Source organism: Alligator sinensis, unplaced genomic scaffold (genome assembly GCF_000455745.1).
Source record: "Alligator sinensis unplaced genomic scaffold, ASM45574v1 scaffold1030_1, whole genome shotgun sequence".
Classification (NCBI taxonomy): Eukaryota; Metazoa; Chordata; order Crocodylia; family Alligatoridae; genus Alligator; species Alligator sinensis.
Window position 1 is genome coordinate 47,141 of NW_005842592.1, and position 27,139 is coordinate 74,279.

The 27,139-nt window shown below is 43.3% G+C and overlaps 1 protein-coding gene across 1 annotated transcript in view; it reads left to right on the forward strand.

Moving 5' to 3' along the window:
- Nucleotides 1–27,139, forward strand: part of LOC102380198 (tetraspanin-15-like) — a 115,004-nt gene that overhangs the window by 40,957 nt on the left and 46,908 nt on the right. Inside the window, exon 4 of the mRNA XM_006032901.3 lies at nt 11,161–11,274. Coding sequence (XP_006032963.2) covers nt 11,161–11,274 — 114 coding nt within the window. The remainder of the gene's footprint in view (nt 1–11,160; nt 11,275–27,139) is intronic.

A 27,139-nucleotide genomic window follows, 5' to 3' on the forward strand; every position in this document is an offset into this window, starting at 1 on the left:
AATGAGATCTGATCAATAAATCTGTTTTTTAAAGCCCACCCAGAAATCCTCAACCCCAGCATTGTTTTCCCTTGAAAATATGTAGGTGAAATATGGAAAACTGCCAAAGGGATAAATGTCTGAAGGTCTTTCAAGGATTTGCCTTGGGGAAATGCTACGTATGAAATAACTTTAATTTAAAGGACAGCTGAGATTGGCCAGCAGACCTTTTTTCCATCTTCTTTCCTATATAGCTTGGAGATGTGTTAAGAGTTTAAGCATGAACCTCCACTTGAGTTCATTAAGAATGAAACCAAAGCATCTGCACAGCATGTGTGCCATTGGGCAACTGGATGGTATGTACAGAGGGTCAACAAAAATATTTTGTCCATCAAACAATACTTGGAGATGGAAATCTTATGGGCCTTAATTTACAGGACAAGCAAAGAGTTATCCAGGAAAAGCGGGAACAGCAGGGGTTTTTTTGTATCCTATGGCATGCTTGATGGCAGTTGAAGGATGCTGATATGAAGATTAATGTTTGGAATACATGTTCTGGCCCGTGGGAGAAAGGGATTCTTATGCGCCAAGTGCAATGCACTTTCCACACCTTTGTCAAACTTAGAAATAGAACCCTTTGCCTAATGTTTTATTTCCTCCACTTGAATTGGAGTCCAGACTTGGCCAGTCCAGTGCTAATAAAAGGCTGTTGCTGTAGCATAGCTGAGTCTTAGTGGAGGTCTTTGCTCATTCTGAAGATCAAGCGCTGAATCTAAGAAACACATCTTCATTGTTCCAGTCAGGGGATGCAGGAAACTAGTACCTTAATCTGACTTGATTAGCTGCCTTTCTTGACCAGGTTTGACTTGGTTTTCTTCATTCCACTGCTCCAAGAACAAAGCCAGCCCCAGTAAGGCAAGGTGTCAACACTGCTCTAGCATTTTTCTGGGGCTCTTGGGTCTTTTCTACCCATCCTCCATCATGCCTGCTGACCATATGCTCTTGTTTTTTGGGTTCATTCTGTTGCATCTAGGAGGGCATGACACTTCCATCCCTCAAACTCTTCACTTACGAAATTTCCAGTTCTGTTCTTTATTCTCTTCTCCTCTACCTTGAGCTTGATCTCCTTTATAATTTTACTACTTTAAAGCAGTGCCATGTACTAGATTGGGTTAGTGTGTCATTTTAGCTACCTTAAATTGCTGTCTGTAGCTGAAACTGTAGTATGTGAATTAGGCCACTTTCTTATACTCAATAAAGGATGCTTTCTACTATTTCTTTATGATTTTTTTTCCCTGTTGATGAGCCCATGTATAATTAAAGCTGAAAGAAGAAAAGGCCTTTAAGATCGTCTTTAATCATTTCCTGAAAACTGTTTTCTTGCAATGCAGCAGAGAGGCATCCACTGGATCTCTTTCACATCCCACTACTGTTGCTTTTTCAGATGGGGGAGATTTTTGGTCAGTTAGAACTGGTGACCTGCCCACATGAAATACATGCAGTAACTGTGTATTAATCCAATGCAAATATGTGTCTTGCCTGCCAGTAGCACCTCAAACTTTAGTCTATAGCTGCCATGTTTCAGAGAGAGACTGATTTCATGACATTGACATTTCTGACTTGACAGGAGATAGAAAATTTCAGGTAGCATAATAGCACGTGCTCAAATTCCAGAGCACTATTGCTGCAGAGTTTGAAGGAGCATTTTAAAATCTGTATACAAAACTGCACCTTTTAAAGGTGTACCCATAAGAGTTCCCTGCATTTCTGACTACCCTGCTTTTCTCTTTCTCTCCTCAGCAATCAAGATGAAACTGGATGCTCATCTTGCTGGGATCCTATGACCCCAGCTGACTTCCTGCCCTTTGGGTGGGGGGCTGGACTCAATGATCTTCCGAGGTCCCTTCCAGCCCTAATGTCTATGAAATCTATGAAATACGCCTGCTTCCCTGGTGTCTGCTTTTTAAGACTACACTCCAGGAGCATTTTAGGCAGCTTAGATTTCCAGGCACTGCTTGGAAGGCCTATAGCATCTGCATTAGTCTTGACATCTGATACCAGTTTATATGCATCTGTATGGTAACATGTCTCTGAAAGGCCCATAGTCAACCATTACTGTATATCTGGTGTCATCAGACAGAAAGATGGATGCGCAAGAAATTCAAGATGCATACAGCACCTCAGGAGCTGTCCCTGGTCTGAACTCCAGGCATAGTCATCCTTGCATTTTTGGACTTTTGTATCAAAGGGGAAAGATTTATATGCAATGAAGAGAAACCAGTGTGTGGCAGGGCACTGTTTGTGCCTGCCACTTTAAGGGCCCGAGCCAAGCAGCCAGCAGGTGCCTGATTACAGCAGCCATTTTAGATTCAGGGCAGCCTATATAAGCAGATGTACTGCTTATATATAAGCAGACAGTCCCATTACTTGCATCTTCAAAAGAATAGGAGTACCTGATCCAAGACTTGTTCATGCTAAGCTTGAAAGTAGAACAGTTAGGGAAGGAGAAGGGATTTGCTATATCTTTAATGTCAGACTATGCCACAGCATTCAGTGGACATAGCAAAACATTGTTGACATGCTTTTAAAACACTAAAGGCTTGCAATTTTACTTTTAATTTATTAAAAGTCAGCTGTAGTATATCACTCCGTGTTTATGCAGCCCCTTTCACCTTAAAGCATTTTACAAGTAATGTGGTTAGCTTGTGTTCAAGGTCAGTATTGCTATGCTTGTTCCACTCGCAGTGCAGAAACAAAGGCACAGAAATAGAGTAACCATGTCATGGAGATCAGAATAGTGCTGAATGATGAAACCTGATTCCATTACTTGAACCAAAATTGTTCTACCTTACTGGAAAATCAAGTGGATGTCACTGGGAGGAAAAAGAGCAAAGAATCAGTTCCTTTTTGCAGTAAATTATATATTATGCAACTTGGAATAATACCAACTTTAATGATGTTGTTGAAGGGTGGCATGTATTGTAAGTCATTCTTCTATTTTGAACTTTTTTGTTTTCTTTAATGGAGGAAATAATAAAATTGCTCTTTATACATTTTAAAGGCAATAAATAACACAAGTTATAATCCAAAGGCGATTGGTTAGGTGTCAGTAAATCATCCTGATTAGTTTCCCTGACAACTGTATAAAATAATGGTTGGAACTGTGATAATATGGGCCTCATAGTGACTTACATACAAGTCTTCAAATGGATTTCACCCCATGAATCAGCAGCCTGATTTATTTTTGAAGGGTGAAAACTCTGCTAATGCCTCAAAGTTAAGAGTCAGCATGTGTAATTTTTGCCTTGAAACTAGTTTGTTATTGATCCTCTGACATTGCATTTTTGGAGCAAAAATACTTTTCAATCCAACACTTTTCTAGTGAGTCATATCAAAGCAATTTACAGTCATCTATTAAAGTATTTTCTGTGCATACTTGCATCAGTTAGGGCTGTTTAATTGCATGTGAATTAAATGTGTCTAATATGTGTAGGTGTGCTGTATTGGTCTGAGACAAAAAAGAAATGCAAAAATCTAGAACTCTTGGTTCAGAAATGATACTTTTATTAGACCAACCGATAAATTGTAATGCGTGTGTATGCACTTAAATGTGCTTCTAACAGAAATCAACTAAACCAAATCAAAACGTGTACACACATTTGCACTCGTTTATCTAAACTGGTGTGAAATAAAGTGTTTAGGTTAACAGTGCAACTTATGGCTGTTAAATCATCCTACACCTCCTAGCTCCCCTGAGAAGTAGATATTAATATATTTGTTGTTTTCAGAGGGCAAACAGAGACTCAGAGAACTCTCTCTTTTCCAGTATGGTCATTTAGTACATCTCTCAGGGACACACAAACTAAATTAAACCTTTGATTTCTCCTTTAGGACAGGAGTTTCCAGAAGTGTTTCAGTAATTTTGAAGCCCAGATTGCATTGAAAGTCTTAAGCCCCCCACCCAAAGCCATTTCCTCCTCTCAATTAAGAATGCATTTTTTCTGAGAAAACAATTAATTAAAAGAAATAGGAACATTCAAGCCAATAAACCACTTGGCTTAGATTATTGTGTTTCACTTGCACAATGTTCCTCTTCCATTCCTTTGCTGAACCAAGAAAAATCAGGACTGAAGTCTACTGCTTGCTGATATAGAGTCATTTTGCTTGTAAACACGTACTTTCTTCACAAAAGATGAAAGGTTTCTTTCACCCACCTTGCTCATTATTCCATGTTTCTTTTGAGCCTGTGTTTCTCACTTAATGAACACACATTAACAGCACATCCAGAACAGAGAATTGTAATATCACTCTCTGATTTCTATCTGCAATACCTCCTGTCTTCAACAGGTATTGCTTTTGATAATGAGACCTTCAAGCCAGACTTCTGCTGGTTTCTTTCAAATTGCAATGGGGAAGAGCACCTGGAAACCACCTTTTAGCCTTTTCTCAGGTCTAAAACCCCAAATTCAAGTCTGTGGTGTTGTGTGAAAAGTAAATGCAGGCATAAAAATAACTGTGAATGTACCTGTAATTTCCAAACGAAATGTCATCCTCCAAGGACACAATCAGGATTTTGGATAAGGCCTTGATTAAGGAATCCATGCCAAATGGTACAGAAAGGAAAATGTACCTTGCATAAAGGCTCTTGGAGCCACCGTGTTAGGCAAACATCAGGAAGAGAGGCTTGATTCCACAAAGCTTTTTTTGAGATTTTGCCAAATCCTTGATCCCATCCCCTCTATTTTATGTGGCTGATCATTGGAACTTTATTCTTTTCCATCCCTTGTTTTCAAGCTCACTTGAACAGAGAATCACTCAACTGCCTCATTTTCAGCCCCTTCCTTGAGTTATTTGCATTAGGAAGTGCTGAGCATGATGGAGAGGAGATGACCAGTAGTTGTTTAGTGTGCAGGAGTCTCTCCAGCAGCAGAACAGGCAGGAGGGGAGTGGTTCAGAGGCAGAAAGTTTGGGAGAGGGGAAAGAAAGCTAAGAAGCATGGTCCAAAATCTCTCAGGATTTTACAGGATGCCTGTAGAGCACACAGGGTGCTCTGAAAAGCCCAGAGGAGTAAATAATGGAGAGCTTGAAGCATTATTTAGTATTGACTGACTTCTCATGGCCACCACGCTACTTACCTGCAAGAGTAGGACTGGGTAGGAATCGGTTTGTACCTTTCTGGATCCAGCTGTAGCAGCAATAGGAAATCTCCACATAGCTAATTACAGGGAACTGAGCAACAGGAGAACGCTTGATTATTTTGGTTTGCAAACTTTCTCAAGAGGTTGTTTTAAACCCAAGCTAAAATTCAATCCGAGTTCTAAACTTTACATGGCTGCCTCTGTTAGTGGGTAGATGTGTGCTTGCATCGCAGCTCCTTGAAGGTAGGGAATGCTCGGATTCCAGTGAGAGCGTTGCACCTGTCATCACAACCTACACGTGCTTCAGGAAAGGAAGGAGCAAGTAGCTCTTGGAAGGAAAGTGGGATTAAAGTGAATCCAACTTAAATAAATACTTTCTCGTGCAAAAGGAAAACAAAGCACAAATTTGCAGAGCAAGAGAACATGTTGGCAGCCTGCAAACACGTTAGGAATAGGCAGAAGCTGTGGAGTGGGAGAAAGAGGAATATGCTGTCACTTGCTTTTAAGAGCTGAGGTTTCTTTGCTCCGCAAAGAGGAGTGTTGTTGCTTGCAGAGGGTACGTGTCCCCAGGTCTGAGCCGCAGTTGATCATTGTCACTGACCTGCTGAAACCTCTCCGGGGAGGCTGCTGCTTGTCGAATGCTCCCGCGTGCTAAGCATCTTAAGGATGCGAATGCAGTTCCCTCAGCCTGCTCTCCTGGGAAATATACTGGGGATTGGTGGAAAAATCTGCTTGCCCATTATGTCTTCTTTCTGATTTTTTCCTAAATAAACATAAACCCTTGCATCCCTCGTAGTAAGCTGCTTGTGAACAATGCTGGGTTTGACGCACAATAACTTGCTCTTTGTGTTTGAAGCAGAGAACTTAATTCCAATCAAAACTCCAATGCAGTTTCATTTCATTTCTCCATTTGGGCATCTGGTTCTTAAGAATTCCTCTGAGAATCCCAGCCTGAAATGTCACAAGCTCCTCTTTGAGTCCAGGCAGTCTGATCTTCATGAGTATGTAAGACCAGGTTACACGACCTCTCTGGCTCAGCAGCCCTGGAAATCTGGGCCAGTTTTTGGCCATAGGACTATGAAACCAGAGCGGTGTGTTGTTTTGTCAGAATAACCAGCTGACACCGAGGCGGCTTGGTGGGGACTCTCAAATTAGCTAAATGAGAACAGTTTCAGTGAGGGATTTAACACTAGTTTTCCACCAGGATTGTAGATCTGCCGCCTTCTTATTACAGTTGTTGAGGGACCTGAGCTACAAGCTGAGGTGTTCAGGGTTGAGGCACGTTGGAAAAATGACTGAGTCTGAAACAACTCCTTTTGCTTTGGAGAATGAGAGATCTGGTGAGAACTTGAATCCAGACCTCCTGCTTGTTGATACGTAATATTGTCTGTGGCACCACAAGACATGCACTTTTAGCCATTTCTTCTGTCATCAACATGTGCCTCTGTGTCACGTAATGTAGATGGGAGTTTCCAGTGCACACAGCAGTTGTGTGGCATGACCTGTTTTTACATGTGCCTTAAAATTACACAGTTAATTAGCTGTAAGTTGTAGTTTTGGTTTTCTTTTTCTCTCTTGTCCTGGGGGTGAAAAATTTGATGCAAACAGAACAGCAAAGTGGTGTTTCAGATGGCACAGGCTACCTAAATAGCTAATGTGTCCTGTCCAGTTAAATTGCAGAATGTGAGGTTTCTATAAAAGTAAGTGAGAGAAGCCTGACCTTCCAGGTTCACGCATTGTTCCTAAGTGTGGCAACATTTGGAATTGAGGATGTGACTTGGGCCCCATATATAATCTTTTTGATTCAAATAGATATTAGCGTGAATTGAGTCTGTATTCACAGTGCAACTTTTATGAGCATTTCAGATGTGTGAAATAGTAAACATGAAGGAAAGCAGAAGGCTTGATTTCCCCCTGATTTCACTGGAGTTATTGGAAACTAGCTAATGTGGTCCCAATTTTCAAGAAAGGGAGGAAGGAGGACCCAAGTAATTATAGGCCTGTAAGCCTCACCTCGGTGCTCGGGAAGCTCTTGGAGAGGATCATCAAAGAGCATATCTGTGGGGGGCCTGCAGGGGAGATCATGCTCAGGGGCAATCAGCATGGGTTCATCAAAGGCAGGTCCTGCCAGACCAACCTGATTGCCTTTTACGACCAAGTAACTAAATCCTTGGATGATGGTGTCGCTGTGGACATAGTCTTTCTAGACTTTAAGAAGGCCTTTGACACTGTCACTCACCCCATCCTCATCAATAAATTCAGTGACTGCAGCATTGATGTCTGCACAGTTGGATGGGTAAAAAATTGGACCTGAACCTGTTCAGCCTCAGCAAGAGGAGGCTGAGGGGGGACCTGGTGGCTGCCTACAAGCTCATCAGGGGAGATCAACAACAAGTAGGCAGAGCTCTTTTCTCCCCAGCACCACCTGGGCTGACAAGGAACAATGGTAATAAGCTGATGGAGAATAGGTTTAGGTTAGAGATCAGAAGGCAATATTTTACAGTTAGGGTGGCCAAAATCTGGAACCAACTTCCCAGGGAAGTGGTCCTCGCCCTTACCCTGGGCATATTCAAGAGAAGGTTGGAGGATCACCTGTCTGGGGTCTTGTGAACCCAGCATTCATTCCTGCCTGTGGCAGGGGGTCGGGCTAGATAATCTGTTCAGGTCCCTCCTGACCCTACCTACTGTGAAACTATGAAACCCTCATGCAATGAGGGTTAATTTATCATGCAATCAGAGGGCTCTGCATCTGTGCTCTTCTGTTTGAGCGGTGCATTAGAGTGATTTCAAGGGGTCAATCACACAACAAATGTCATTTCTATCTGTGCCCAAAGTGCTGTAAAATACAGCACTTCAAATTTAATACCTCATTTAACAAGTGTTAACAAAGTGTTGTACCCATTGTAAAAGTGCTGTAAAGCCATGCTCTTCTGTTAAGTCATGACAATAAAGCACTTTAAATGGCAGAAAAAAGCAACTTCTGTACACAGCCATTGTTTGTTTGAACAGTCTTTTAGGAAAATGTTGGTTAGGTAGGAGGGGGAAGAACGGATAATGTCTCTTGCTGTTTTGAGCTATGTTTTTAAGGATGGTTCAGGACTGCTGCTCTGACCCCTGTCCCCAGCAGCAAATAGAAACATCTTTAAAGGTAAAAAGATAAAGAAATGGGTTTGTTTCATAATCTCTTGGTTTGGTGCATAATAAGCCCAGCTTTGTTTGGCAGAGAACAAAAAATAATGTTTGTGAAACTTCTTTATTGTGTGGGTTTAAAAAAAATGAAGCCTCTTCTTTTGTAACTGTAACATTTGATCTCTAAATGAGTTTGACAGGGGAAGAGAAATTCCCATTAGAGAGCAGAGTCCGATTAGCATTTTGTGGAATGGCATTAGCCAGCCGGAGTGTCAGACAGAGCGGAGAAATGCATTCATTAAAGACAATAAAGCAAACATCTTCTCTGCGATCTTAAGGAAAAGGACAGATCTGTCACCTATAATTAAATCAACCTGAGTGAGAGATAAATGAGTCTGATCTTTCCAGGGCCATGATTGTTCTGTTTGTATGAGGAAATGAGGTGGCGGGGGGGAGTTCTCCTGGGAAGAGGGTGGGGATGCGGGGAATGGAGGTGCATATTGGGGACATGTTAGCGCTGTTCTGGCCTCTTCTGTAGCCATTCTGTCCTGGTGTGGTAAAGTTCAGAGAACTGGTCCCTTGGGAATCCCTGTGAGACAGGGTCCGTGGAACAGCCTTTGCCTTGTCCCTTTGCAGCCCGTTTTAGAGGGGCTTGCTGGAGAGTGGTGGGAACACACTGTAAGGAGCCACTACTTTGAGCTGTTGTGATGTACCTTGAAGGGGGGCTGCGCTTTCACCTGAAAAGCTTCAAGGTCTAGAATCTGGGGAGAGTGCAGGTGTCACAAGATCCCCCCCATTTCCCAGTCTCTGCACAGAGTTCAGCTGAGCTGAAATGAGACCTAGGGCAGTGTAATAATAAGCCTCTCTTACAACTCTGGAGACATCCACTGCACTCCAAGAAAGCCTCATTAACACTAGAAAATGAGTGAACGACTTGCTGAAAAAGACTCCACCCTGGGAAACAGCAGGTCAATTAACAAATGAATGCAAATGGACAAAGAAGACTTTTATAGGGAAAACAGCAGTCAGGTGCTATGTACGGTTCTTTCTAATGTTCTGTGTGAATTAGTAACGATTGTGCAGTCCCGGTAGTAGAAGAGCTTGGTACCCTGCCGCCTTTTGGATTGCAAAATGCGTAGAGTGTACTGATCTCAGAGGCAGATCTAACACCAACTAATGCAGGGGCCTGGAGGCAATGTTCGCAAGGAGCTGCCAAGAAGGCGAGATACCTGGATTAAGCAGGCCACAGTCATTCACAGCTTATCCAGGAACTGGGTGGTTGAGGATAAGCAGTGTCTCCTGGTCTCATTCATTCCTTATCATTTGTCCCCTCCGATGAAGAACAAAAGACTGGCTGAAGGACTGTGTCCATAGCACAGAAACTTGGCTTGTTGTGCACATCTCCTGTGCTGTTCACAGAAGTGGCATCAAAGCTGCTGTTTGAATCCCAGATGTGCTTCAAACAATGCTCCAATGTTTGTTCTTTGCCATGTCAGCCTCCAGCTGCCTGATCTGCTGCTGTCTGCAGGTTATAGGCTAAATTGGCCAGAAGCTGATTACCAGCCTAAATATCACTGCACATACCTTGGAGCTCAGTTCTGCACTTTTTTCTTTTGGACAACACTGTTCAGTTTTTTTGCCAGCAGGAGTCCACAGCACTAAACCCATTTCTATAACTGGTGCTAGTAAGCTTTGCATGACTCATGGAAGCTGGTCAGTTGTTGCGGGAAAGAGAAGGTCTTCGTAATTTAGAAAGGAAGCACGCTGATGAAGGAGTGTGTGTGTGGCAAACCTGCTCTGATGCTGCTCTTGGGCTTCTCAGATGTGTCTCTTTAACCAGCACTAAATTCCTTCTCACTGCCTGGGTCACAATAATTTATTTTTAGAATGAATTTAATTTTTAAAAGCAGGGTGAACAAAATGGCTCATAATCATATTGCGAGTTCTGTTTCACTTAATTATCCTGCACAATCTCGCTTCCAAGCCCTGGAGCAGAGTGGGCAGGGACAACGGGTCACTAGCACTTGATTTCATTTATTGGAGGAAAGGTCTCCCTTCTACCATGCATGCTCATCTTCGCTTGCGATATGACCGGTTGCGTGGATCTGTGCAGAAAATTATATCTGCTTTGGCATAATCCTGTGTCTGGCCACATGCCTCTCAAAAGTTGCAGTGAGAAAATGGTAGTGTAAGTACACTAGTTGCTGGCCTGTGGTAGACCCTGTAGCATCCAGAAACATGTAGGAAAACCCACAAGTGCAGGTACTTTTAAAGTCTCTGTCCTGCCCTGAACAAGCTGCGTGTCTCTGATTGTTCATAGCAAACTAACTCCTCTACCTGTTGATTTGTGTTTTATGGCTCTTATGTGTGTTCCATAAATGAGCTGCTGAAATCCTGGACTTACCCATCAGGATTAGATAATATATGCAGGAGTTGAAAATGTGTATCATTAAATAAGTTACTCACTGCCCTTTTGTTCTGTGTTAGTTCTCCAGGCATGTCAACACTGCCTTGAATCTACCATGTACTACCACATCCCCAGGGCAGGCTATCCAGAAAGTTGCTTTGGTTTACAAAAGCAAATGCTACATTTAATTTTCAGACCAAATGAACAGCTAACAACCTGCCATCCTTTGAAAATTTGTGCTGTCCAAACAGAAAAAAAAAGCTGCACCTGATTCCTGCAGTGTTGTCAGCAATCCACAGTTGCTTTGTTCAGGCCATGACTTGGGGAGATCCATGTACAATGACATTAAGCAAGGCTGTGCTACTTGGTCTGAGAGCTAAGGAGAACCACATGTTTATTTGTGCCCGGCAGCATTAGCCCTTTTTTTTTGGTTCATTTTGCTAAATTCCTGCATATACCATAAATACGTGTGTTTGTCACTTGATAATTCTCTCTTTGCTTCTACAGTTCTCCTGCTGTGGAGGCGATGAATACAAAGACTGGAACGTCAATCAGTACCATTCATGCAACAACAGTGGGCCTCTGGCGTGTGGGGTTCCATATACTTGCTGCATCAGAAAGGTAAAGGTGCGAAAGGCAAAATGATTAATATGAGAAATTAGAGTATCGTACGAAACAGTCACGTACCTCGCTAGGAGCATGTAGCGCCTGCTTTTTCTGTCCCTTCTCACAATCTGGCTGATGCTACAGAACAACCTTCTGCACTGCATCTCCTACCCTCTGAAGGACCCTGCTGATATCTATTCATCTGTCATGTTTTGCAACAAAACCTTTGAGGTTTGGAAGCTTTTTGTTCCACATTGTAACTTTAAGTGACTTCTGGAATGGATTTATGAAACAGAAGAGTGTGTGATGGCGATGCGCACACATACACAGTTTCAAGTACCTACTCTGTGTGATTCAAAGCAGAGTCTTTTATCCCAGATCACTCCAAGTGAAGCAGAACAAACACTTGAACCTGGCTCTTCCACATCCCACACTAATATTTTAACCCCAGGTTATCGAGTGTTGCTTGCACACATGCTATAATGCTTGCTCCCCAACACTTCAACAAAGGCATTTTTCTCTGTTCCAGGCAGATCTGTTTACTATATGATATTTGGGGGGGAATCAGACAGGGTTTATGCCCCCTTTTCTGTTTTATGAAGCATGCATGTGGCCTAAGCTGCTACCTGCCCACTGAAAATGGTGTCCATGGTGGAAGTGTCTCTCTTCGCTCTTGTGGGTTTATGGGTAAGACTGGAGAATGGGTAGCATTACACCACCAGCAGAACCTGTTTGCCTGTTTGCCCGTTTGCAGGTTAAGGCATCGTGTCGAAGAGAAGACTGGGATGGCAGGGAGGTAGGGGGAGTATTTCTGTGGTACTGACAATAATAGGTGGGTCATGGTGGCTGGAGGAGTTGTAGTGGCAGTAATTTTTAAAGGTAGCTCTCAGAGCTGCCTAAATTGAAGTCCCAAGGAGCTATTCTAGGCTCAATAAGAGCAGGAAACTTTCAACTGCAATGCTGCAATCAGTGCCTTGGCAGTGACTATACCCCCAGGAGGCTAATGAGTCTCTGCTGTTCCCTTATGTTGATCTTGATTCCAGGCCCAATATGTCCTGGTGAACACAGCCTAATGTTGTGCATCAGCTGCTGAGATGATGTGTATATGTGGAGCTGCATGTGCAAGTGTTTTGTATCACTTAGTAATACACGTCTGCTGAGCTCCTCTCAAACAGCCTGATGTAACCCTGCCCAGGCTGCAGCTGGCTAGGAAGCTCGTGCCATTCTCTCTAGTGCCTCTTTTGCAAGGATCTCTTAAGTGCTGTACAAAAATTAACCCTACACTGGTAATGAGACTTGTCTCTATTGAGTAGAAGGGGAAATGGATGCTTGAGTGACAAGTAGGCTGAATTTTGACTGCCAGGCATCTCTCTGACCACTATTGTCTGCTCCATCTCTCTCCTGGGAGTTCTCTCCTGGTCTCCTCCACACTCAGGGTTGCCCCACACAAGTGGTACAGATGGTCCTAATGTGCCATGACTTTGTGTCATCTTTGTACAGTGTAAGCTCACCATGTATGTGCCAGCCATTACCCAACTCAGGATCTCTACAAGGCCCTAGCACCACCTGGAGGGATTGATTAAGCCAAGAAAGACATGGAGGTAGGGAACGGTGCACTAAAAATACTGGTGTGTTTAAATACTCAAACTTCCCTAACGAATCAATGAAACGTTAGACAGCTAGTGCCTTGGGTATTACAATTCAAGCTTGACCAAGGAAAGCTTGTACCTGGGATGAGCTCACACATTGCTCCTAAGCAGTTAATGTTTCCAGGCCTTTTTTGGCTGCATTCTTTACTGTAGCTTCTACTGAAGTTCTAGGAGCATAGGCACTTATGTTACTTATAGAATAAGGCACAAGGAGTCTTATGCATTTAAGGAGACACCACGTCAGTCTAGCGAGGAAGTCTTCTATAATATCCAAGAGAGCACTGACCATGCTAAGAGTCCCTAAAAGAGGCACTCAGTAATGTCATTAGTCTTTACTTGAAAATCAGTGAAGCCTGTATTAATTGGAGGTCTGCAATCCCTTAACCTTGGGAGTTTACTCTCTATTTGTGAAGGACCAGGTTGGATCTCTCATTGAGTCCACTCTTCTCTTTGTGTAAATCCTGCCAGACTGGTGTATCCCAGTGAGGTTGTCATTCTGAAACAATTCACACTTCCTTGATACAGTTTTTTCCCCAAATCCATTTTGGTAACAGCTCCTTTGAGTTGCACGGTATAGCAGGGAACTTCTTGTGTTAACCTGTTGTGCAGTGTTGCCATGTGCAGCTGAACAGCTGCCACAGGTCACCCCAGAGGGGGCTGCATTTCTGTGGTGAGTGAACCATTTCCTGTGTGGTACTTGCATGGCACATTACTTTAACTTGGTGAGAAACTGGTATGAACATGAGACTTACTCGAATTATAACTACTATTGAGGATACATATGTAGTTCTGTTTAAATACACAGCGTTACAGTGATTATACCTCAGCCCTTCGTAAACTACCACATGTATGCATAAAGGAATTGTAAATTGAAAGGAACAGCTAACTCTAATGAAGTCCCTTTTCACTGAGAATATGCAAAGTGCTATGAAGTGGCTTGAGTGTCAATCTTTTTTTAACGAAATAGCCTTTCTAGTGACTAAAATACTAACACTCGAGTACCGGGGACTGTGCCAAAATGCACTTAGAGGCAGAAATAGACTACAGCCTGTATAATGAGATTAGTAATATCAATTAGCCTCCTAGTAGGTTCGTCTGATAGGAAACATGAAGGGGGAAAGGGATGACTAGAAGAAGAAGGATCTAAATGCTAATAGCTGGAAGTTGTATCATCTGGATTCTCTTGACATTGGCCTCTACCTTCCAATGTACTAAAAGTTATATATCAGGAGAAATGTTCTCACTAGGAGAGTAGTAAAGCACTGGCACAAGTTATCCAGAGAGGTGGTGGAATCTCCATACTTGGACGTTTTTAAGACCTGGCTAGACAAAGACTTGTCTGGGATGATCTAGTTGGGGCTGGTCCTGCTTTGAGCAGGGGGTTGGACTAGAAGACCTCCTGAGGTCCCTTCCAACCCTCATTTTCCTATGAATTCCTATGAAAAGTACCTACGGTCCCCTTGGGGAGGCTTAGCACCTCCAAAAGTCAGTGTGTGACCTGGAGGATGTAGGGAGGGATTTTCAGAAAGTGGTAAGTACCTCAGGGATACTAGTCTCAGAAAGTCAGGGGTATTTTTGATAGGCCCTTTAGTCACCCTAGAAAATCTTGCCCTTAAACACTATGCTTCACTTTCATAATTTCTAAAACAGGGAACGGTAGGTGCAAAACATGTGGGGTTTGAGGAAGACTGAGAGTCAAGACGCATAATATTCCATGACCTTATGATGAAACTAAATAGAAACATGAATTTAGTTCTCTCTTAGGCTGTGGTTATACAGGAGCTTAAGCAGCTTTTGATAACAACGTGGCTCGCATGTTTAATTTAAAGCAGCCTTGCTCAAGGCAAGCCAAGGACTGGGAGGTTCCAGAGCTTGGAATGGAAGTAATTAGCAAACATAGGATCAGAGAGGAAAGTAGGGCTGGAAGAGACCCATGAGGGGCATCTAGTCCAGCCCCCTGCTCAAGGCAAGCTCATCCCTGATTGAACCACCCTAGCCAAGTATCTATCTTACCTGTTCTTGAAAACTTCCAGGGATGAAGATTTTGCAGCTTCTCTAGGTCATCATTTTCAGTGCTTAACCATCCTCATAGAAAGTCCTTCCTAATCTCCAGCCTGCATTTTGTCTGCTGCAGTGTGATGAAGGAGGGCAGGACTGGTACAGCAGGGAGTGACATGAGTCAGAGTTGAGATTCAGAGTTGAGCGGTATGTGGGAACCCTGGAGTCCAAAAGTTTACAGGGCTTCATATTTGCACTATGGTGAGCTAGCAGAGGTAGGCAAGTGAGGGATTTGCATTATTTCTCTCTACCACCTGTAGCTCCTGTGTGAGCTGCTTAGTCACCTCTTTTCACAAGCGGTGGCATCATTCATAATTAAGATCTTTATTTTAAAGGAATGCTCTCTCCATTTTCTAAACAACCCGTAAATATTGTGCATGCATGGTTCAATTGTTAGAAGGGCATAATGGCTTCTCTTGTTGTGCATGTTTCTTTACCCAGGAGGCTTCCTATGCTCGTTAATTCATAAAGGTTGTCTTTGTTCTGCTTCTTTGATTTCCACCCCTTCCCGTTCCGTCCCATGCCTGACGTATTTGATAGATGTTCTCTGAAATTAAAGGAGTTCTGAGAGCGAGTTTTTGCAACAGCCCTAACATTGATCGCTCTCTCCCTTCCTTGTTTATTCTTGTCCAAAAGTGACCTGCTTTAAATTGCTGCTGCCCTCCCTGGGTTGGCATGCGAGTACGAGAAGTCATATCAAAGGTGAGGTCTAATTCTGGGTCTCCAGCTAGACACCTAAGCCCGTTTTCTTTAGAGATACTCAATGCCAGCAGCTCTTACTCACTTAATTATAAAGTTAGGGGTGCACAATGGTTTTAAAAATCAGGCCTGAAATATTGAGCAGCACTTCCAGAACTGCAAAACCGTGTTGTCTGAGTGGTTTCGCTAGCAACTCCTATACAAGTGATGATGGAGTGTATACACCAACCACTTTCTCTCATGGCCAGAACCTTGTAAGTGAAAGAGAAATGGGGATAAATTATTTTTAGTGGTTTGAGTTAACAGGTAATAACTGAAGTGTTCTCATCTCCCAGACAAATCTTAGTAAGACTCCACATACTATGTATTAGGGCAGGACAAGAGAATAAGATTACTGTGGTATATAGAAATAGACCGCCTGAAACCTTTTCCCTCTTATTAACTTTGATTAAAAGTGGTTTTTGACTGATCAGAAGTGCTTGCAGGAAAAAAATCCTTCTCAACAAACTGAAACAGCTTACCGATCTGGAGCTTTTTATAAACTGGTGGCTTTTAAAATATATATATATTTCTTCAATGGGGAATTTAGAAAAATGGTAGGATTTTCTGTATTTTCTTCATTTGAAAATTCTTCATTTTTCAACTTGCTGTCTATATATATAGCAGGTTGATCCTCTCATTTGTAAGTGATTGGTCTGAATCCAAGCAGGACTCTGGGTAGCTGTTTGATCTGCATGAGATAAACATCGAGGCCATCCTTTACCTTATCACTACTATACTTGCCAGTGTCACAAGATGCTACATTTGTCAGAAAATGTTTCCTTGATCACATTAGCATTCATGATGGGCCACATAAGAACTGGGCCATTCCCAAACCAAAATAAAAACACCGCAATGAACTTGATTATAAATTATCTCTGGCAGCAGCTTACACTATATAATCAGCCCAAAGCACTTGGTTCTGCCCATCATATTTTCAGAAAAATAAAAGCATTTCCAGCATGGAATCCAATTTGCGCAAGTGTTGATCAAACACGAGATGCTCTAGTCTGGTGGCTTTTTGACTCAACAAGCCTGGGAATGGTTTGGCTCTAAGTGGGATGGGGAAAGTAGCTGCTACTGTAGTTGAGCCAGTGCTGTGAGGATGAGGAAATTCATTTCAGCGGAGGGACTTGCCAAATGTTTCAGAAATAATTGTGAATAATCAGTGAACCAGAGTGCTCGCTGCTTCACACACTCCAGATAAGATGGTGTATGGCACCACTGCTGCTAGTCATAATTGAGATTTGGCCTCATGCTTCTCTACCAGCAGCACTTAAAAGAGAAAAAGGAGTGGAAGATGGTCTTGTGGGAGAGTCTCGCTGCTTTTCAAGTGACTATGCTGGCATGTTGGGGTTTCATTTTGAATAGACTCTTGGATTGCATGGTGAGCTGAGACAAGAATGAAAGACATTACCCAGTACCAGAGGCTTATGAGTGTTCACCTCTGCTACCAAGCAGCAGCTGAGTTTTAGGTTGAGATTTTTTCCTCGGAGCCAACTAAAGACTGTACGCTCCCAGTTCCTATCAATTTCAAGGGGATTTGGATGCCTGATTCCTATAGGGAGCTTTGAAAATCTTCCTGAAACCTGATAAGTTGTGGCCGAGGGGGCTATTTAGAATAAAAATCCAGGGAGGTGAGAAGAGGAGATGGCAGTGGCTTGATGTTCAGCGCTATTAAAATGCCTGTGCTTCTGTGTGAGTGACATCCCTGATAATCAAGCAGTATGGGCTGGAAGGTGAAACCAGCCTATGTATGCTAAGGAACTGGATTCCCAGGGGATAAAAAGAAAAGATTTAGGTTGGGAGCACTAACTATTCTGGCAGACACTCTTGGCCCTTATCTAGCTAGTGCTGGTACCAACAGTACTGCACATGTGGTGGGACACACCAGATGTATCCAAAGGAAACCCTGGTACGTACTGGAGCTGCTAGCCCACACTGACTTCCATGCCAGTTGTCCCCAGGCTGGCTAGAGTGAAGTTAGTGCTGGTATACCAGTGCTGAAATTGTGCCTCTTGATCACAGCATTGACACAGAGGCCATGCACACCAATAAACACTGCTTTTGCTTCTATCAGCTCTTCTATATCCAAACTAGAGCTTTTGCTGGTCTAGAAATGTCATAATTGAATCATACCCCAAACCAACTTTGCTTTGCTGCAAAAGCTTCTGCTCTGCGCTGAATACTGATGTGGTATATCTGTATTAGCAACCAGCAGTAAAGTAGACTGGGGAATTGCTATGCTGGATCAGACAGTTGGTTCACCTGCTTAGGTATTTCATTGCTGGCACTGGCCAGTGCTGAATGTCTCAGATGAAGATACACCCCTCCCCAGGCTCCATATTCATAAATAAGGTTGTCTGGTCTTATATTATGCCAAGCCACAGTATTAGCCCAATATTTTATCCTGGGAAATTTTCTTGAATATTCATTTCAATATGTGATTCCCACAAAAAGATATTCATGTAGGAAAAACGTACCTGAAATAGATCCTCGTGTTTTTTTAACAAAAGTCAGATTTGTGCTTGATTAATTATGAATGAAAATCTGGTATGTGAATAAGTGGTAAAAACAATGCCAGTCTTCAATCAGTTCACTGATTAGTGTCCTCTGCCTGCAACTGAAACCGGCATTAGAAATTCATGTTTTCTTTTCTAATTGCCAATAGAGTGAGAGTTGAAAAGAATCGAGTAACAGTGATAAACATATTGATATTCCCTGCAGTCTAAGATTGCCATTTGAGAGATTCAGTCCTTCTTCTTATCAGGGTATGTCTACTCTGCAGCCTGCAGTACAAACAGAGAGCGATGTGAGGCTTGCTTGGATACCAGTAGCAGTATAGCTGTGGCAGCATGGAGCTCAGTTTGAGCTTATTTACCCTGCTGAGAAGCCCAAACTATGCAAGCAGAGAAAAGAAAACCTCTTGAGAATCCCTCACACCAGAATGTTGCTCAGACAATGGAAGTGAAGAAGTAACTAAAAGATCCCACCAGGAAGCATGCTTTTTAATAGTTGCTTTTTGTAACATTAAGATATTCAACGTGGACTGGTGCCTGCAGAGTTAGAGAGAGACAATGAAAAGATCCACTCACTAGCAGAGCAATTCTCTACCAGGGCGAGATCCTTTTAAGGGTGCCATAGAGTGCCATGAAATATTTGAATTGTTATGTGTGCAAATGCCCATGCATGCGTTACAAGATAAACCCAGACATTTCAAATAGGAATCCATAGGGTCAAAAACATTCTGAGCTGTTCTGGGCTTTGCTGAGTTCTTTGTAACAGAACAAATGCACTATATTTTTTCTGTGGGCAAAAAAAAAGAGCGAAAGCTGGAGCTGCCATTTTTGGTGGGGGTGGTACCTTGAGTCTAAAAAGGTTGAGAAGCACTAAGCTAGCACTACCTGGTGAATCTAAACAGAAGTGTGTGAGGGAAAACCTTCCTGCTTAAAAGATAAGGAGTAGTAGCATCCATGCAGAGAAAAGTAACTTAAGTATTTGTAATACTAGAGCCCCTGTTTTTTGTTCAGTTTGTGCAGTGGCCAGCACAGTAAAACTGCGGCCCATGACTGGGGCCTTCAAGATGGGACCACCATAAAAACAATGGTAATAAGCTAATCAGTTTTGCCCTACCCTTGTCTATTCACAAGAAAGAGAACATAAGAAGTGCCATACTGGGTCAGACCAGTGGTCCATCTAGCCCAGTATTCTGTCTCCAACAGTGGCAGAAGTGGATGCTATAGAGGGAGAGCATTGAACCAGATATCTCTAGAGTGGTCTATTCCCTATTCAATGCTGCCCCTGGCATCCACCATTATTGGGTTGGAGATGTTTCTCCAACCATTCTGTTCAATAGCCATTAATAGATCTATCATCCATGAATTTATCAAGTCTCTTTTGGAACCTGGCTATGCCATCTGCCTCCACCACCTCCTGTGGCAATGAATTGCATAAGATAAGAACTTCAGAAGATCATCTGAATGCATTGAAATGTGTTAGTGGGAAGTGACTGCTTTAACTGAGGATGGAATCTGGAATATTTTTATTCCCAAAAATGAGTCATTTCATCAGACATCTGCAGGTTGTATTGTATAGGTTTGTGAATAGGGAGCTAGACTCTTTAATATTATAAAACGCATGCTTGGTGGTTAGTCATAAAATAAGATGCATAGCTCAAACAAACTTGTGTCTCATTTTAATGAGGTGCTGCTGATATATATCGTTTTTAGCACTCAGTCAGGGGAACTTTGTCTTGGCAAATCTAATGTGCTGCACACAGCCAGCTTGCTGGAGAGAGAACCTGGGGTAAATTATGTGTATGGCCTTTGCAGCATACAAAATCCTGAAGTACTTGTAAACCCCACATCAGCATTAAAGCCCATGGAAGCTTTATGTGGTAATGGACTGCAGGTTTGGACTGGGAATAAGCCACCTGGGCTGAGATCTGCCTGCTTCTTTTTCTTTTTTGGGGGGTCAGGCTAGATGATCTGTTCAGGTCCCTCCTGACTGTAGCTACTATGAAACTACTACTATGAAACTATGAAACTATCAGGTATAATTATTTCAACATGCAAATCGAGACATGCGTATATCCACTTACTTTGCTGACACTATGGGGCAGCTGTTCTTATGTCTTCACTTGCATATGAAAACACTACAATAAAGTCATTGCTTAAATAGCCAAACACTCCAAATTGTTCTTTGTGCTAGTGAATTAGGAACATCTTTTCCCCATTTTACCAAATAGGAAACTGAGGATAGGAAGTAAACAAACCTGTCTAACATCCATTTCGCTATTGCAGTACACTAACCTTTCTGCAAAGAGCAAACATCTTATGCTTCCATGTGCAACTGGCTCATAATAAATTCATTGGGGTTGTTACTTCACTTTCTCTCTGACATGAAGCAGGCCTAATAACAGTCGCTCAGGCCTGTGTCAAACAGCAGAGCCAAAGAACATAATTAAATCTAATGTGAGCTCTGTCAATAGTTATTAGACTTCACTGCCACCTTCCAGCATTAGAAAAATCTTCAGGTGGAAGATATAAAAAAAGCAGCTGCAGCGATGCTCCTTGTTTTCCACACCCTTACAGAAAGTGGGGAAAGCATCACTGTAAATCAGATTGATGATGGTGCTTTTGTGAACGATATGTTGGGTGTGCTTGCCCCTGTTTACTTTTAAAAGAGCACAGTGATGGAGGGAAATGACCTGTCTGTTGAGTAATATTTACAACCTGCCTGTCTGAAGTACGTTATTTGTGTGCCAGAGTGAAAAATGTTCTAATAATCCACAATAGATTTTTCGCATATTTGAACAGAGATATGGCAGCTGTAGTGTTACACCAGAGCCATCTATCTCAAGTGCATCTTGAGTCATTTCATCATTATGTAGAAAAATGAGCTAATAATGATAAAACCTTCATGTTACTCCTTTCTGTGGGTGTACCAGCATCTCCTCCCTTGACTGTCTGTCTCTTGGGCTAGGGACAGAAGTTACACATAAAATGGTTTAACTGACCAGAAAGTGGTTTAAACCTGTGACAGAACAGAAGTTCAGTGCACATACACCAGTTGCAAAATGGCTGAAACTGGTTTAACATAAACCTGGTTGAAAGTAATATCAGACTTAACTGATTTAGGTCAAACCAGTTTATGAAACTTCTGTCCCAGACCCCTTCCAGGTTTAAGTTGAATCAGAGTCCCCCAGCATCCCAGCATGCTTTTCAGCCCCTGCCCCTCTGGTCCCGAGCCAGAGCAGGGAGGGCTGGCTCACTGGCCTCACTGGCTGGCTTACTGTCCCCCACCCCCGGCAAACTCCAGCTAGGGGTTGGGGCCAGGGAGTGGGGTTAAACTCACCTTTAACCGAGTACAGAGTTGCCCTGCCCTGCTGTCTTACTTAGTGCTGGCTGCGGCTGTGGACTACAAATCCCAGAGGCACCTTGAAGCAGGAAGACGAAGTGATGAGCAACCCTGCAGAGTCCTGCTGTTCTGATTGTGGACTGCAAATCCCAGAGACCTCGGGAAGCAGCAGGACAAGCAAGCGAACACATAGCCCATGCTATGTTTATACTTCTTCAGTTTATAGTTTTTCAGAGAAAGAACTATTCTTGTTCAACTTCTTATTTATTCAATGCCACTACCTCCCCCTACCGCCTCCAGGTAGAGCATGGGCTATGGCCTGGCCACACCCCTCCACTCCAGCAGGGCTTTCTTTCTTCCCTCCCCTTTGGCAGCAGCTGGCAGGCATACTCTCGTGCCCCCCAGCTTCTGGCTTGAGCCACAGCAGGCATGTGGCTGGGTTTCCTGAATCAAAACCGAATGTGTGTTCATTGGCTTATTATTTCAATCTGTGCAGCATAGACTAACCTGCAAAGACTGAATCAATTCAGCTTTGGGCTTTTTGACTCTCTGTACTTAGCCTTGGGGGAAAAAGATCCATAGAAAGGCTCGACGGTAGACATCAGGCATTGTGTACCAGCAGAAGAGGACTGTATAAATGTATTCAGTTACACACAGTTTGGTTGCTTCCACTTGGCAAAGTAAGCAAGTAGGAACTCAAGCCAAAGCACAATACAAGAATTAACCAAAATCCCAAGTCCGTAGACATGTAGCTAAGAGGTTTTTGTGTAGATGGGGTGGGGGTAAACACACACACAAAAATCCTGGAATGTCAGCCTTGGGCTGTCAAAGGCAAAACAAATGTAGTATGAGACCTGCAGCACTTAGTCATGTCAAGCAATTTGCACTAAACATAAAGAGGTATGGGTGAAGAAAGAGAAAGAATAGATGTGTGAAGAACATGCATGTATATGTTATATCTACCCATATGTGTTTTGCATTTGCCATGAGGTTCATGATCCCCCCAAATTGTATGGATTTATATAGAGAAGAGAAATTAATCTCTTGATTTAATTTAGTTGCTGCACACCTTTTCTCCTAGAGCAAGAAATAGAAGTTAGGAGGGTTCATCCTTCTGTCTTGTATTCAAAATGCTAATGAGACCACAGGAAGGGAGTCTTCGAAGGTGGAAGCAGATTCTTAGGGTTTCATAAGGATTTTGCTCAATCAGTGTGTTGGAGGAGAAAGGGAAAGACAATAAAATGAAACAGATTATGTGAACCTGAAGTGCCTTGCTTGATATAGTTAGAAATAGCCAGCTGTATATGACTATTCACTGATGGAGTGGAGATGGGAGCAAGGGAAACAGATCCTGCTAGTGAAATTAGAGCTAAGATAATGAAATCCCCATGTCACACTCACCAAATTACTCAAAAATCTGTACAGAAAACAGTGGCTTTATGCTTCTAAATAAGCTAAGGAAATGAGCCTATGTAATCCAGAATTAATGTGCATTCTTTGCTCCCCAAAGCTCACCCATTTTTATTGTGGAGGAGTCCTGCTCTGTTTGTGGGGGGAGGAAATCAAACGCAGCTCTGCTTTGCAATTTACTGCCTTTGGGTCACCATCTGAAAATCTCTTTCTTGCTACTGCATGATGAATGGAACTATCCTAGCATGGTAGAGCCTGCCCCTGGTTCAAAGACAACATTGATGGAGTAAAGTTGAGGAAGGGGTCGCTTTCAGACTACAGTGGCTATAGGGCAGTGGCTTCTGGTTTTAAAACACACTGTATCCTGAAAGCACTGCAGGTCATTGGAATAAACAGCATTGTCTTTCACTCTGTACGCAATGCAAATAGTAAGAAGAAACCACATGGCCATAATTGTTTCCAGCTCACTGTGTTCACTAACTACGTACCAATGTGCCAGGCTTAGCAACATGTACGCTGATCTTCTGTTTGGTTTCTGGCAGCTTCTGAAACTCAGGACACTGTGAGTGCCGCTCAGTAAATAGGCATATAAATATGTTACATGAATTATTACGCAAACATACAGCAAACTAATGGGTTTATACTCACTGTCTTGCATGCATGTTCTCTCCTATGTTGAATGCAAGGGACCTTACCTCCATTTTGTTGAGGGCTGGGCTATTTCGTGCTTACTGCAGGGTAAGAATATATACGTGGGCAGTTATCACAGAGGCATATTATAGTTGTGTTATAAGTCTGTCTCCTCACTTATTACATGGTAACTTGTTTCTGTTCCCATACCCTGAAAAGGCTCCCAGGGCAGCCCATTTCTACACACTGCAGTTAGATAGTCCAGTTTTGGAGATGTATTGTGTTTGGTTTTTTATACCTCCTGGAGGGAATCCTGTTTTTAATCTCCTTCTTATCACTGCCCCTAGCAATACCATCTGTCTGGCTTTGAATTAGTTGTGCAATTTAAGCAGCTCATGGGTCTGCCTGAGCACACCTTACTCTTGTATTACTTCTCCCTCTTTGTGAGATGGCATTTTGCCCTGTGCCACGTAGAGACACCAAAAGTTGTTTTGCTTTAGAAAAATGATACCACATATTTCCCCTGTGTGCAAGAGATCTTCTGAGTTATGGTGCAGTGACTGGTAGATCGCTAGCCTATACAACCAGTTGTGCCTGGAGTGCTTCAGATTAATCGCTTGTTCATCTGGTTACTTGTTTGGCAGTATGGTTGGTGCCTGGAAGAAGATGCATTTAGTCACATGCATTTAGCTTAAGTTGCTGTCAATGTATCCTCTGGTCGGCAGGTGAATTACTGGTTTAAATCTTGAAAGGAACTATTAAAAAGGTATAGTAGCATAGAAATAGTCTGGTCATTTAATGAGCAAAAAGAAACCCACGCTCCTCCAAGTCTTTTGCTCTTCTTTGCTGGCAGGAGGTGATAAAAAGGATGGGAGGGAAGAGCTGCTTTTGGCTCGGGCATCTTTCCTTGAGCAACAGCATCTCTCATCATGCAGAGGTGCAACTGTCAAAGCAGCAATGCTTCTAGCACTCCTTGCTCCCTCCTGCTCTGCACGTGCCTCATGAACCATGATGCAAACCTTGCCCAAAAGGCTGTAGCGGGTAGCAGCAAACCTTGTGAGAAGTGCTGGCACCCTGGCAGAGCACTGCCAATTCAAAAGTAAAGTACCCACTATGTGAGGCTGCAGTGGAGAGTGCTGTTTTGGTGGTGGAGGGGCAGGAGTGGGGGCTATCCTCATTACCATGGCCCAGGGAGGACAAGGGTGTAGCCAGGTTGAAGAATACTGCATTTCAACTAGCACTGATGGGTTGAACCAGGAGTTGTTCATAAGATCACAGTAATTAGAGAGGGAAAAGAACTAGCAAGGTTGGAAACGATCTGTCTGGCCAGATCAAGATGCTATCCTCTGGGAGGGGTGAAAACGAGCAGATGAGAAGGAGAGATGAGTTCAAGAGCAAAAGCAGGTGGCAAGATTGATCTCTTATCACATCAAAGACAGTTAAATATTGCCCTGAGACCACTTTTCTGTTTAACCAAGTTCTGTAGCTGGCAGGGGGATGCGATGCAGAAGGAGGTGAGTTTAGGGAGGAAGTGTGAATTGGAGAGAAGCCCACATACTAATATAAGTCCATGGTATAATAACCTTTGAGGACTCCACCTCCTGCCCACACACTCTGGTTCATTCTCCACCTTTGACAAAATGGATCCTTTGGCACTTTCACACATGCTGTCTCCCTGAGGGCAGCGTGTGACTGGAGGCAAGGCACCAGGTATGTTGGGAGACTGCAGTGTGGTGCACTACAGAGGTACCTGGGCTAACTCCATATTTGCCAGGCTGGGTACCAGTAGCAATGTCGTTGCAGCCACACCGATCTCAGTGCATGATGCCAACCTTGCCCAAAAGCAGGGCAATTAATCTGCACTGAGCTCCAGGCTGTCATGGCTAGAGTGCTCTTGGGACCCAGGAGTTCTGGTCTCTCTGAACTACCTGGGCTTCCCTTGTGCCTGTGCCACTCTGGGCAAGTTATCCCCCATCTGCAAAATGGACTTTTTAATGCACTTTCTTCCTCTTTGCAACATACTTGGAGCCCTAGAAGATTCAAGAACTGTTTCTTACACTGGCATTGAGATAAAGGGCTTCCCTCAGTGTTGGTGCTGAAAAGGAAATGTGTATCTGGATGCTTGCTCCTAGATGTGCAATCTCTAAGCAGAGCTTGGAGCACAGGAATGGTTTATTGTGTGAAAGCTTTACCCTCCACTACCCATCGTTACCTTTCCCACAGCTTCATGGCTGTCAATCAGCAAATAACCCACATGCTAAATCTGTTTTAAAGTAACATTAAAATATTCCTCCTGAGCCCTTCTGAGACTTGTCACCTGTCTTTTTCATTGGACTACACAGCGCGTACTGCTAGAGTGTTCTTCCTTGCCTTCTTCAGAGGGGTTTGACACTGGGAACCCAGACATCTGTTGATGATAGTGAGCTCTGAAGGCATCCGCTTTTCCAGTGGTACTTGCTGTACAGCAAGTTTTGATTGGGTTGGGAAATAAGACAAGTTGTGTTGGAAAGCAGACTCTTGTGTCGAGTCTCTTGAGCCTCTCAGCCTGTTGACAACCTGAAAAGGCAGGCTTCTGCTTTTCTAAAGATATTGGTTTTGATCACAATGTGTTTAGGAGTATCCTTTCCTTGTTAAGACACCGAGGGAAAAAAGAGCTAGGTGCGTTTGCTTGGGGCAGCTTGTCATTGTCTACTTAGCCACTTGTACTTTATGATGGTTTGCCAGCTTTGAAGTGGGGCTAGTCACTAGGGCTATGCAAAGCTTCGGATCATGATTCGGATTTGAAGATGATTCGGAGGCCGAATCTACGAATCTGAATTGAATAGCAGGAAGCTTTAGGCTTTCCAAATCGAATCAGAGCTTCCAAACCGATTCGGAAAAGATTTGGAGATTCGCCATAAGGTATAATGGGGAATCATAAATTTCATAGATTTCATAGACATCAGGGCTGGAAGGGACCTCGGAAGATCATCGAGTCCAGCCCCCCGCCCAAAGGGCAGGAAGTCAGCTGGGGTCATAGGATCCCAGCAAGATAAGCATCCAGTTTCATCTTGAAGGTGTTCAATGAAGGCGCTTGAACCACCTCCGGTGGCAGGCTGTTCCAGACCTTGGGGGCTCAGACAGTAAAGAAGTTCTTCCTTATGTCCAGCCTGAAACGATCTTGAAGTAGTTTGTGACCATTCGACCTCGTCATCCCTTGGGGCGCTCCGGTGAACAAACGTTCCCCCAGATACTGGTGGTCACCCCTGATAAACTTGTAGGTGGCCATCAGATCACCCCTGAGCCTGCGCTTTTTCAGGCTAAAGAGCCCCAGGGCTCTCAGCCTGTCATCGTAGGGTCTGCTTCCCTGACCTCTGATCATCCGCGTGGCTCTTCTCTGGACTCTCTCAAGCTTCTCCACATCCTTTTTGAATTGTGGAGCCCAAAACTGGACACAGTACTCCAGCTGCGGCCTCACTAAGGCCGAGTACAGGGGGAGAATGACGTCCCGGGATTTGCTTGAGAAGCATCTATGGATGCAAGCCAGCATTTTGGTC